Source organism: Pelophylax lessonae, assembly GCF_965119305.1.
Source record: "Pelophylax lessonae genome assembly, chromosome: 3".
Taxonomy (NCBI): domain Eukaryota; kingdom Metazoa; phylum Chordata; class Amphibia; order Anura; family Ranidae; genus Pelophylax; species Pelophylax lessonae.
In genome coordinates, this window is record NC_138770.1 from 492,879,285 (window position 1) to 492,893,922 (window position 14,638).

The 14,638-nt window shown below is 44.9% G+C and overlaps 1 protein-coding gene across 1 annotated transcript in view; it reads left to right on the plus strand.

Moving 5' to 3' along the window:
* Window positions 1-14,638, plus strand: part of SOS1 (SOS Ras/Rac guanine nucleotide exchange factor 1) — a 628,878-nt gene that overhangs the window by 349,668 nt on the left and 264,572 nt on the right. The window contains exon 12 of the mRNA XM_082249445.1: window positions 12,545-12,667. Within this exon, the coding sequence (XP_082105571.1) occupies window positions 12,545-12,667 (123 nt within the window). The remainder of the gene's footprint in view (window positions 1-12,544; window positions 12,668-14,638) is intronic.

Here is a 14,638-nt window from a genome sequence, read left to right on the forward strand (position 1 = left end):
AAACAGGATGGAAGCTCGGTCCTTGAGCTAACAGATCTTTTCTTAGAGGAAGTCTACAAGGGACATCGGCGACCAGCCGCACTAGGTCTGCATACCAGAACCTGCAAGGCCAGTCCGGAGCCACTTGGATGACCAGAATCCCTTCTACCTCGATACTGCCTCGACATCAGTCGATACTGGCCCCAGGAAGCCACCAGAGTGTCTGTGGCATCGGCCAGAGGATCCCGAGACCTTGCTAACCTCTGCACCTTCCTGTTGAGACGAGAAGTGACAAGTCCACATCAGGAGTCCCCCACCGGAGGCACAGTGGATGAAACACCTCCTGGTGGAGAGACCATTCTCCCTAATCCAAAGTCTGCCGACTGAGGAAGTCCATCTGCCAATTTTTTACCCCTGGAATATGCACAGCAGAGCTGGCTTGAACAAACCATTCTGCCCACCTTAGAATGCCGGCTACTTCCAGGGCTGCCTGAACACTTTTGGTGCCCCCTTAAAGATTGACATATGCCACGACTGTGGCATTGTCCGATTGAATCCTTACAGGGCGCCCCTGCAGAAGAACCGCCCATTGGGTCAGGCAAATCCTGATCGCCTGAATTTCCAGGATATTGACCGGCAGGCTGAACTCCTTCAGAGTCTAAACACCCTGAGCACAATCCATGCCCAAAACACATCCCCACCTGAACAGGCTGGCATCTGTGGTGTCCACCGTCCAGTACAGGGGGAGAAAGGATTTTCCCTGTCGAGCAGGGCCACCAGATCAGGAATCCCCTCGTACCCTGGCTTAACAGTATCAGATTGTCTAGAGACTGTGGGTTCTTGTTCCATTTGGCAAGAATTTCCTTTTGCAGAGATATGGTATGGGACTGAACAAACAGAACCGCCTCAAAAGGTGGAGACCATCAAGCCCAGGACTTGCATACAACTCCTGAGAGATGACCACCGGCTGGACAACAGGAGCTGTATCACATCCTGCAACTTCTGGAGTTTCACCTTCGGAAGAAAACCCAGGCTGAGGCCATGTCCAGGGTCAGGCTCACATAGTCCAGCTTGGTGGACAGGGCCAGAACAGATTTTTGGAAATTCGGTTTCCATCCGAACTCTTGCAGAGTTCACACCGAAATGTCCAGACTGTCTTTTAAGGCATTCAGAGACTCTGCTCACAGAAGGAGGTCGTTGTAAGATTCTGGTACCTCTGGTACCCTTAATAATTTATTTCCTTCCAAATATGCGTCCCACCTTTCTTACTAGGTGGTACGCATACACCTTTAAGACAGATGATGTCATCGCTGAGTGCCGCAGAGCGGCTATTTCAACCGCCGGCGTTCTCACTCACATCGTTCGTTCAACCTGCCATCAGTGAAGCAGCATACCAGATGTTACTCGCTCCTGTATCTCGCTACCTGAACTTGTTTCATATCTGATCCTGTATCTCGCTACCCGATCACTCTCGGCATGCTGTTTCCACCCTTCACTCAACCTGCCTTGTGTATCCACATGCTTTCAAGCCTGTCTTGCTGTCGGAACCTCCAGCTAATTACTTCTACCTGGAGCAGACCGGAACCTCGCTACTGATCCCTGTATCTCGCTACCGGATCTTTCCCTCTCTACTGGACCCCTCTACTACTAACATTTACTAGTGATAAGTACCCCACAGGGGAATCCTCCATAACCTTACTTACACTATCTATCATCTGCACTGTTGCATAGATTGCTAGCTCTTGAGTCTACTACCATCTACCATCTGCACTGTTACATAGATTGCTAGCTCTTGAGTCTACTACCATCTATCATCTGCACTGTTACATAGATTGCTTGCTCTTAAGTCTACTACCATCTATCATCTGCACTGCTACATAGATTGCTAGCTCTTGAGTCTGCTACCATCTATCCTTGCACTGGGTTAGTCTATCCTGTAATTGTCATCTGCTGTCCTTACCACCTGTTACCATACTCGATTACTAACCTATCTGCACTCTACCTAATACCATCTAGTACTCTCCTGAACAATCAAGTGCTTACCAGCTCTATCACTGTTCACACCTGTCCCTTCAGCACATCACCTTCATACTGTCATATACATTCTACCACTCCAGGAACATCTTATTGAGTGTGTATATATCTGTATGTTGAAGCTGACAGGCCCACAGTGATGAGTCTGGAGAGTTGGATCTGGTTATTCAACACATCTCTACATGACTACTGAGTGGAGATTTTGCAGCTGCATATCCAGCCTATTACAAAAACGCAGGAGCGTTACAGTCGTCCAAGTACCCCAGTACCGCAATCCTCTTCTGCTTTAGCAATGCTAACAACGGGGCCAAAACTTTTGTGAACACCAGAGGAGCAGAGGCGAGACCAAAGGGTAACCCCACAAAAATTATAGTGCTCCCCGCCCATGGCAAAGTGAAGTAAACGCCGATGCCCGACACACAGGGCCTTGCGAAAGTATTCGGCCCTCTTGAACTTTGCGACCTTTTGCCACATTTCAGGCTTCAAACATAAAGATATAAAACAAATTTTTTGTGAAGAATCAACAAGTGGGACACAATCATGAAGTGGAACTACATTTATTGGATATTTCAAACTTTTTTAACAAATAAAAAACTGAAAAATTGGGCGTGCAAAATTATTTAGCCCCTTTAAGTTACTACTTTGTAGCGCCACCTTTTGCTGCGATTATAGCTGTAAGTCGCTTGGGGTATGTCTCTATCAGTTTTTCACATCGAGAGACTGAAATTTTTGCCCATTCCTCCTTGCAAAACCGCTTGAGCTCAGTGAGGTTGGATGGAGAGCGTTTGTGAACAGCAGTTTTCAGTTCTTTCCACAGATTCTCGATTGGATTAAGGTCTGGACTTTGACTTGGCCATTCTAACACCTGGATATGTTTATTTGTGAACCATTCCATTGTAGATTTTGCTTTATGTTTTGGATCATTGTCTTGTTAGAAGACAAATCTCCGTCCCAGTCTCAGGTCTTTTGCAGACTCCCATCAGGTTTTCTTCCAGAATGGTCCTGTATTTGGCTCATTCCATCTTCCCATCAATTTTAACCATCTTCTCTGTCCCTGCTGAAGAAAAGCAGGCCCAAACCATGATGCTGCAACCACCATGTTTGACAGTGGGGATGGTGTGTTCAGGGTGATGAGCTGTGTTGCTTTTACGCCAAACATAACGTTTTGCATTGTTCTCAAAAAGTTTGATTTTGGTTTCATCTGACCAGAGCACCTTTTTCCACATGTTTGGTGTGTCTCCCAGGTGGCTTGTGGCAAACTTTAAACGATAAAACACTTTTTATGGATATCTTTAAGAAATGGCTTTCTTCTTGCCACTCTTCCATAAAGACCAGATTTGTGCAGTATACGACTGATTGTTGTCCTATTGACAGAGTCTCCAACCTCAGCTGTAGATCTCTGCAGTTCATCCAGAGTGTTCATGGGCCTCTTGGCTGCATCTCTGATCAGTCTTCTCCCTGTATGAGCTGAAAGTTTAGAGGGACAGCCAGGTCTTCGTAGATTTGCAGTGGTCTGATACTCCTTCCATTTCAATATTATTGCTTGCACAGTGCTCCTTGGGATGTTTAAAGCTTGGGAAATCTTTTTGTATCCAAATCCGGCTTTAAACTTCTCCACAACAGTATCTCGGACCTGCCTGATGTGTTCCTTGTTCTTCATGATGCTCTCTGCGCTTTAAATGGACCTCTGAGACTATCACAGTGCAGGTGCATTTATACGGAGACTTGATTACACACAGGGGGATTCTATTTATCATCATTAGTCATTTAGGTCAACATTGGATCATTCAGAGATCCTCACTGAACTTATGGAGAGAGTTTACTGCACTGAAAGTAAAGGGGCTGAATAATTTTGCATGCCCAATTTTTCAGTTTTTTATTTGTTAACAAAGTTTGAAATATCCAATACATTTCGTTCCACTTCATGATTGTGTCCCACTTGTTGATTCTTCACAAAAAATTACAGTTTTATATCTTTATGTTTGAAGCCTGAAATGTGGCAAAAGGTTGAAAAGTTCAAGGGGGCCAAATACTTTCGCAAGGCACTGTATATAGGGATAAGAAGGTAAGCTTCCTTGATATCCATAGAGGCCAGGAAAACCCCCTGATGAAGGGATGCCACTACCGTGCAAATGGGCTCCATTCGAAATTTCTGTACCCACACAAAGCGGTTTAAGGCCTTGAGGTCCAGAATTGGACGGACTTTGCCTTCCTTCCTGGTAACCGTAATTAGGTTTGAATAAAACGGAACCGGTACAATGACCCCTTGTGAAAACAGATCCTATACCACCCCAAGAAGACCACGAAAGCGATCTGGGGCCAAACGCAGGTTTGCCAGAGGCAAGGACCAAAACTCGATCTTGTAACAGGACCGAATTAACACGTGGACCCATTTGTCTTGAATCAAGGAGGTCCAGGGATGCGGAAAGAAGCGAAGATATCCCCCCGCCCCAGGTATGGGTGAGGGTGCCCCTTCAGGCAGAAGCTGGCTTGTCAGCGGTCCCGGAGGACCCCGCTCTCAACTTACTATGTTTCTATATTAGACATATTGCTAGTTCAGATTTTTTTTTTTTTTATTTCATTAGAAGGTAATGTATTGTACTACTGCTGCCTTCTTTTCCTGCTTAGTTACTGCCAATATCTTACACTTGATTATTTTATTTAGAGAGTGTAACAACTAGGAGGCTGCATCTTTTGATTTCCCTTTTGTACAAACTTCTAGAGGCAGAGCATACAGTAATTTTAATATTCAGTCAGTGCTTCATTTCATAGGAATACATACAATAATGAAGTTGTTCTCATGCCCAAGTCTCAAAAATAAAATTTAAAGAGAAACAAGAGCTCTTACTTGCCATCCCTGAACTGCTTGGAATCATGTGTATGTATACTACATATAAAAGCTATTTTATAATATATCTAAGTTTTTTGTGTAAAGACAATAGGTAGTGTTGATTTTTTTTTTTCAAGAAAAATATAATATTTATTGAGAATAAACAGTACACTGAATAAATAACATGAACAGTAGATAGAACCAGGTACAGAACCAGTGTTCGGAAAAATACAAATATATAAAGGATATAACAGCAACAGTACAGGAAAACGTCATCCATAAACCATCGCATTCAGGTGACTATTACAGCCAAGTAAACAAACCTGAGCATGTGCCCATGTGCATAAGAGAAGGATAAATAAAAACATACAGGTATTCCCTCCCAATAGTAATAGGACCATGCACATCTAGCAATATAGCACATACCTCTGTGAAGTAGCAAAAACCCACCTGAAGTACTAAGTGCAAAGGAGAAGGGAAGGGAAAAAACAGTGGCAGAAAACTTAAAAGGGAGAGGGGAAAGGAAAGAAAAGGATGGGAGGACTCTGCACGCTAGACCGTCTCAAGAAATGCTACCCTATCCCATGAGCAGCCGATCCATAACCAACTGGGGGGAGCCAAGGCCTGGTCATCCAACCAAGGTTGCCATAATGAAGCAAATTTCTTGTGAGCTTTTCGATGCTGGTATGTCAGCTTTTCCCCCTGATTAAAGAGGCATTGACCTGTGTTATCCACTGGCCCCTGCTTGGCACCCTGGAGGCGATCCAGAATCTAGCAATTAATTTGCGAGCAATGTACAACAATCGCAACACGGCAACGTGAGCATTTGGGGTCAGAGTGTCCACCTCCAGAGCACCAAGCAGACAGACCACAGGATCCTTTAGCAGCTGAAAATTATACACTTTAGAGATCGTGTCAATTACCTCCCCCCAGTAGCGAAACAGTTTGGGACATCTCCACAGCATGTGTATAAGTGTACCCTGGTCTCTCTCACATTTGGTGCACAAGGGGGTAGATCTGCGTCCAACGGAACAGCTGTACTGGTGTTCTGTATGCTCTGTGAAACAGAAATAAGTGAGATATCTAATGGGAGGCCGACACCGACACCAAAGGGATCGATGAGAGGCAAGGATCCCACGTCTCCCCATCTATGGGTCCAAGATCCCCCTCCCACCCCGCACGAGCAGGGAGGGAAGAGGGGTCCTGCACGGATCCCAACAGAAAGGCATAAACCTGTGAGATCATACCCCTCTTGTCCGAGACCCGAAACACCTCACCCAACAGGCGGTGAGTGTCGGGTGTTAAGGAAGACAAGCCTGCCTGGGCCATCATCGCGTGTCTCAATTGGAGGTAGCGAAAGAAATAGTGCCTAGGAACATCAAACTCCCTCTGTAAGTCTTGAAAAGATTTCAGTACCCCAGCTCTGAACAATTGTGCTATAAAATATACACCATGGGCCTCCCACATTTCCGCGCCCTCTAAACGAAACAGTTCCGAAAAGTTGCGGTTACCCCAAATCGGAGTCTGAGGAAGGAACCCTTGATCTGCACCATCCCCTTGACACAGCGCCACACCATGCAAAGCAAGGCGAGTGTGGGTAACCGAGTCCCCATATTGGAGAACCCCGCTTCAAGGTGTACAAGGACAGGGTGAGGCGAGTCAGAAGGGACCAATAAGGACCCGATAGGATCGAATGGATCCAAAAGACCCCAGCCCCCCATATGCTGAACCTGGGAGGTTAGAAAATATACTCTGGGGTTGGGAACGGCCAAGCCACCACTATCCTTGCCCATCTGAAGGGTAGCCAGTTTAATCCTAGCCACTTTTTTGCACCAGATCAGTTCTCGGAACTGGGATTCAATCCTATAGAACCATTTCCTGGGTATCCAGATTGGGGAGTTGTGCAAGACATAAAGAAGTTGAGGAGCCCACACCATCTTAATTAGATTGACTCGCCCAGCCACCGACAAGGGAAGTTTGCACCAACTCGTGCATTTAGAGCGGAACCTCTGCAGCAGAGGTACGAGGTTCAGTGTGATATATTGGGTAGGATCAGGAGAAACATGGATCCCCAAATATTTGAAGGAGTCAACCACTCGCACTGTGGATGCACAGTCCGGAAGAGGCTGAGTTATGGGATCAAGGGGCATTAAAACGGATTTATCACAATTTATGGAAAATCCCGACAGGGACCCAAAATAGTCAATAAGGGACGTTACCGCCCGCAAGGATTCCCCTGTATCACCTAGGTAGAGCAGTGTGTCATCCGCATAGAGTGAGATAACATCTGCACGGGAGCCCCTTCTGAACCCCACTATGTCAGGGGAGGACCGAATCCGCGCCGCTAAGGGCTCCAGTGCCATGGCAAACAGCAATGGAGATAGCGGGCAGCCCTGTCTAGTCCCCCTGTGCAAACAGAAGGGTCCAGAAAGCTCCCCGTTCACCCTCAGTCTGGCCGTGGGGGCAGCATACAGTACCCGCACCCAGGTCAGAAAGTTCTCTCCCACACCAAAGCGCTTGAGAACTTCCCAGAGGTACACCCATTCAACACTATCGAATGCCTTAGCGGCATCTAGCGAAAAGACTGCCCGGTTCCCAGGGTTGTCCACCGGGATCTGAAGGTTCAGAAATAGTCGGCGGAGATTAAGTGCCGTCGATCTGGTCGGGATAAACCCCGATTGATCCCTATGGACAACCCCCTGGACAACAGAGGACAGCCTAGTGGCCAGTATCTTAGCTAGAATTTTAACATCTGTTGTGAGTAGAGATATGGGCCTATAAGAATCCGCCAAAAGCGGATCCTTGCCGGGCTTCAGCAGTACAACAACTATAGCTTCGGACATAGAGGCAGGAAGGCGGCCAATACGGAAGGCTTCGTTATATACCTGCAGCAGCACGGGCACCAACTGTTCAGCGTATCGGCTGTAAACCTCCGACGGGATACCATCAGCCCCCGGAGATTTACCAGGCTTAGTAGATTTCAAGGCCGCATAAATTTTGTTTTCCGTAAGGGGGGCCCCAAGCACAGCCACGTCCGATGCAGACAGAGAAGGCAAATCGCAGGAAGCTAAAAAATCGGCAATTTCCTGGGAGTCATAAACGTATAAACTGACCTCTCATAAATGCCTTACCCGCATCCCACACCACCCCCACCTCTGCGGAGTCCAAATTGTCAGCAAAAAAGGATGTTAGTTTGGGTGGTAGGGGATCAGGACTAGGAAAGAGCATCAGCCAGAATGCATTGAGTTTCCCCTATTATCTAGAAGGGACAGACTGTAAGATTCTGGTACCTCCGGTACCCTTAATCACCACTTTCCTCTGTAATGCGTCCCACCTTTCTCTTCAGGTGGTACGCATATACCTTTAAGAACGATGATGTGACTGCTGAGCGCCGCAGAGCGGCTATTTCAACCGCCGGCGGTCTCACTCACATTGTTCGTTCAACCTGCCTTGTTACCCACATGCTTTCAAGCCTGTCTCTCGATCGGAACCTCCAGCTATTCCCTTTACCTGGAGCAGACCGGAACCTCGCTACTGATCCCTGTATCTCGCTACCGGACCATTCCTTATCTACTGGACCTCTCTAAACTACTAACATTACAAGTGATAAGTACCCCGCAGGGGAACCCTCCATGACCTTATTGCACTATCTACCTATGCACATTAAGGACTGTTACCACCTATCCATACTATCCTATCATCTGCACTGTTATATAGATTGCTAGCTCTTGATCCTACTACCATCTATCATCTGCACTGCTGCATAGATTGCTAGCTCTCCTGTCTACTACTATCTATCCTTGCACTGGGTTAGTCTATCCTGTATTTGTCATCTGCTGTCCTCACCACCTGTTAGCATACTCGATACTAACCTATCTGCATTCCTAAATACCATCTTGAACTCTCCTATACAAAACCTATCAAGTGATTACCATCCTTGTTATTGTTCACACCTGTCCCTTCAGCACATCACCTTCATACTATCATATACATACTATCACTCCAGGAACATCTCATTGAGTGTGTATATATCTGTATGTTGAAGCTGACAGGCCCACGGTGATGAGTCCTGGAGAGTTGGATCTGGTATTCAACACATCTCTACATGACTACTGAGTGGAGATTTTGCAGCTGCAAATCCAGCCTATAATAAAAACGCAGGAGCGTTACACAGACGGACACAAAACGGGGAATGATCGGACACCTCCCGGGGAGCATAATCCGCCGCAACCACCAGAGGCAGCAGCGAACCATTACCCAACCCCATATCAACTCTAGACAATCCCGAGTGAGACGCCGAGAAGCACGAAAACTTTCGCATCTCCGGGTGGCCCATCCTCCAGACATCTGTCAGTCCGAGTTCACCCACCAACCGAGCAAGGGGCGTAGCCCCCCGGCTGGCATAGGTCCACCGGAGAGGAAAACCTATCCCAGGCAGGGTCAAGTACAGCATTAAAGTCCCCCAACATCAGCAGGGGCACATCAGGAAGTTGAGCAATATGTGGCACAATAAGTTTAAGCACCCCTGCAGAGTACGGGGGGGGCACATAAACCGCCACAAGTATACACCTAAGGCTTGCTAGCTGGCAGGATAAAGCAACAAACCGGCCTTCAGGGTCAATCACAGACTTTGAGCATAGAAATCATACCCCCTTCTTAATCAAAATACACACCCCTCTCGAATAAGTAGAGTAAACAGAGTGGAACTGGTGACTAAATACACTAGGAGCTAAACACGGGGTAGCGGAAGGAGACATATGGGTCTCCTGCAGACAAACCACGTCCGCCTGCAGGCGTTTAATGGTGCGGAGCACTGCCGTCCTCTTAACCGGGTTGCAGAGGCCCTGCACGTTCCAGGATATTACACAAACATTATCAAGGTAGCGTTGATTTAATCCGTGCACGCCATCCTTGGCAAAGTACACTGAACAAAATTATAAATGCAACGCTCTTGTTTTTGCCTCCATTTTTCATCAGCTGAACTCAAAGATCTAAGACCTTTTCTATGTATACAAAAGGCCTGTTTCTCTCAAATATTGTTCACAAATCTGTCTAAGGCCTCATGCACACTGGATGTTTGAAAAACGGCAGTAGCTTCGTAGTGAGTTTTTCAGCATTTTTTCGCTTTTTTGTTTCTGCGTTTTTCAGCGGTTTTTAAAGTTTTTTGGTGTTAGCATTTTTTGGCGTTTTTAGCTAAAAATCACCTCTCTATTTTAGTAACTCTGACTTTCCCGCAAGGCTTGCCAGAATTGTATCGCATGCGTATTCACACCCATGCAATAAAATTTAGGTGTGGGGAAAAAAGGGTCCTACATCATTTTGGTGCAAATGTGAACCCTTTTTTTCCCCACATCCAAATCGCATCGCATGGCTGGGAACACCCATGCGATGCGATTCTGTCAAGCTTATTTTGCATTCTGTTTAGGGGTGTCGTTCATGGAACATTAAGCCCCCGTTCACATCGGGCAGATTTGACATGCGATTTAACATGTGAAAGCATGCCAAATCGGATGCTATTGCCGGCAACGTCATTGTCCAAATTGGTGCAACCCTGACTTTATGGAGTCGCACCGATTCCCAAAAGTAGTTTCTGCACTACTTTTGATGACTTCAGGGCAATTTCAATAGACATCTGTGCATGAACCCGTACAGATGTCTGTCAAATCGCCCCCATAGTCACATGACATGCGAGTTTGAAATTGTGTGCGTTCAGCTGAATGTTTTTAAACCCGCCCTCGGTGTGAACCGGTGCCGTTGCCGGCAATAGGCTCCGATTTGACATGTGATTCAACATGACAAATCACATGCCCAATAGGTACAATGTCAACAGGGATTCATGTTCCATGAACGATACCCCAAAACAGATTGCAAAATGCAGTGTGCTTGCCAGAATCGCATCACATGGGTGAGCAGTGAAGAAGCAATGGAATAAAAAATGTTAAACGCCAGTTAGCAGCGTTTTTTTACGTTTATTAGCGCTTCTGGGTGTTTATTGAGGTTAGAGCATTTTTGCATCTAAAAAACGACACTCAAAACCTACTAGTTTTCATTTTTTATTTTACAGCCAGAAACTACCCCTGCCAAAAACTGCTAACAGCCTATGTGTGCATGGACACATAGGATAACATGCTGGGGTGTTTATTGGCTGTAGAAAAAAAATGTCTGACGCCAAAAACAGCAGCTGTAAAACGTCCAGTGTGCATGAGGCCTTAATCTGTTTTAGTGAGCACTTATCCTTTGCCGAGATAATCCATCTACCTCACAGATGTGGCATGTCAAGATGCTGATTAGTCAGCATGAATATTGCACAGGTGTGCCTTAGGCTGGCCACAGTAAAGGCCACTCTACAATGCGCAATTTTACTGTATTGGGGGGGGGGTCCGAAAACCAGTCAGCATCTGGTGTGATCACCATTTGCCTCACTCATTGCAACACATCTCCTTCGCATAGAGTTGATCCGGTTGTTGATTGTGGCATGTGGAATGTTGGTCCACTCCCCTTCAATGGCTGTGCGAAGTTGCTGGATATTGGAAGGACCTGGAATACGCTGTCGTATAAGCTAATCCAGAGCATCCCAAACATGCTCAATGGGTGAGTATGCTGGCCATGCCAGAACTGGGATGTTTTCAGCTACCAGGAATTGTGTACAGATCCTTGCAACATGGGGCTGTGCATTATCATGCTGCAACATGAGGTGGTGGTCGTGGATGAATCGCACAAAAATGGGCCTCAGGATCTCGTCACGGTATCACTGTGCATTCAAAATGCCATAAAAAAAATTCACTTGTGTTTGTTGTCCATAACATATGCCTGCCCATACTATAACCCCAACGCCAACATGGGCCATTCGATCCACAATGCTGACATCTGCAAATCGCTCACCCACACAAAGCCATACACGCTGTCTGCCATCTGCCCTGTACATTGAAGTCCGTTATGATGACGAACAGCAGTCAGGTCGAGACTACCAGTTTTTTCTTTTTTCTCCTTTTTCAATATATTATAATTAAACCCCCTCTCATTTATATTTTGTTATAATTTAGATTACCAGTTTCAGATATACAACCTGTACTTAAGCTCCTGATGAATGGACGGAGGTCCAAGAAACGCATCGAGCCTAAAATAACTCGTATGTAATTTCAAGTCTGATATAAGTAAAGACTGTAAGCCTACAGGGAGCATGATGTCATATTAAATCTGTTATACCTTTTAGAGATCCTAGTGTGATCCATGTGAAATTGTATTTACTTTTAATAAATGTGAATTTTACAATCTTTTGTATGCTAATTCTCTGTGTCCTCATCGGTTGTATATGTGACTCTTTTTAACAAATGTATTCATTTATTCATTATACAGTCCAGCTGTCCTCATTCAAAGTCCCATTTTTTTTCCTTGGTTTCTCCTTGGTTTTTTTGCATGTGTTTTATAATTTTGTTCAGTGTATGTGGAGCCAACAAAATGACCTTCATTTGCACTTGTTCTTGAAGCAGCTAGCTCTATACCTACAATTCTTCAGTACAGTTAGCAATATTTGAGGTTTCTAAAATAAAAATTCTGTTACTTGGTGAGCTTTGTCTTATTTGGATTTGTCAAAACTATATTGGGTCTCTGGAATGTTTAAGTGTTTTACAAGTGTAGTAAAGACACTTTGATAAACCCTCCTGAATTTTTTTTAAACATGTTATGTGTGTTTGTATTTAGATTTGAAATACCAGAACCTGAGCCAACTGAAGCCGACAGAATTGCCATGGAAAATGGAGACCAACCCCTTAGTGCAGAGTTAAAAAGATTTAGAAAAGAATATGTACAACCTGTACAGCTAAGGTATGGTTTTCGTTTTCTTTGTTTACTGCCAAACAAAAATTCTAAAACACACGTGTTTTGCATTCATTTGTTATCTGTGCTTCAAAACATGCAGCGGGCTCCCGAACACTACTACATACAGGGAGTGCAGAATTATTAGGCAAATGAGTATTTTGGCCGCATCATCCTCTTTATGCATGTTGTCTTACTGCAAGCTGTATAGGCTCGAAAGCCTACTACCAATTAAGCATATTAGGTGATGTGCATCTCTGTAATGAGAAGGGGTGTGGTCTAATGACATCAACACCCTATATCAGGTTTGCATAATTATTAGGCAACTTCCTTTCCTTGGGCAAAATGGGTCAAAAGAAGGACTTGACAGGCTCAGAAAAGTCAAAAATAGTGAGATATCTTGCAGAGGGATGCAGCACTCTTAAAATTGCAAAGCTTCTGAAGCGTGATCATCGAACAATCAAGCATTTCATTCAAAATAGTCAACAGGGTCGCAAAAAGCGTGTGGAAAAACCAAGGCGCAAAATAACAGCCCATGAACTGAGAAAAGTCGAGCGTGCAGCTGCCAAGATGCCACTTGCCACCAGTTTGGCCATATTTCAGAGCTGCAACATCACTGGAGTGCCCAAAAGCACAAGGTGTGCAATACTCAGAGACATGGCCAAGGTAAGAAAGGCTGAAAGACGACCACCACTGAACAAGACACACAAGCTGAAAAGTCAAGACTGGGCCAAGAAATATCTGAAGACTGATTTTTCAAAGGTTTTATGGACTGATGAAATGAGAGTGAGTCTTGATAGGCCAGATGGATGGGCCCGTGGCTGGATTGGTAAAGGGCAGAGAGCTCCAGTCCGACTCAGGCGCCAGCAAGGTGGAGGTGGAGTACTGGTTTGGGCTGGTATCATCAAAGATGAGCTTGTGGGGCCTTTTCGGGTTGAGGATGGAGTCAAGCTCAACTCCCAGTCCTACTGCCAGTTTCTGGAAGACACCTTCTTCAAGCTGTGGTACAGGAAGAAGTCTGCATCCTTCAAGAAAAACATGATTTTCATGCAGGACAATGCTCCATCACACGGGTCCAAGTACTCCACAGCGTGGCTGGCAAGAAAGGGTATAAAAGAAGAAAAGCTAATGACATGGCCTCCTTGTTCACCTGATCTGAACCCCATTGAGAACCTGTGGTCCATCATCAAATGTGAGATTTACAAGGAGGGAAAACAGTACACCTCTCTGAACAGTGTCTGGGAGGCTGTGGTTGCTGCTGCACGCAATGTTGATGGTGAACAGATCAAAACACAGACAGAATCCATGGATGGCAGGCTTTTGAGTGTCCTTGCAAAGAAAGGTGGCTATATTGGTCACTGATTTGTTTTTGTTTTGTTTTTGAATGTCAGAAATATATATTTGTGAATGTTGAGATGTTATATTGGTTTCACTGGTAAAAATAAATAATTGAAATGGGTATACTGTATCTTTGATTTTTGTTAAGTTGCCTAATGATTAAGCACAGTAATAGTCACCTGCACACACAGATACCCCCCTAAAATAGCTAAAACTAAAAACAAACTAAAAACTACTTCCAAAAATAGTCAGCTTTGATATTAATGAGTTTTTTGGGTTCATTGAGAACATGGTTGTTGTTCAATAATAAATCCTCAAAAATACTCATTTGCCTAATAATTCTGCACTCCCTGTATATTAATCCAAAAAATAAATGGGTTGGAGTGCAGATCTTCCTGATTGGTGTTTATTCAAAAGTACATAAATCATGTAACAAAATATATATATATAATTTATTTATTTTTTGTGGAGTTTAGCCTCATGCAAAGAGCTTTCAGGGAGTCGGTTCACTCGCCAACTTGCATTTTTAGGGCTTTTTTTCCCAATCCGAGGGGTCAGTTCCACCTGATATTTCTACCTCTCCAGACTCTCCCTTGTCTGCTCCACAGGATTGAGATGAAGCATTCAGATGATTCTTTTCAC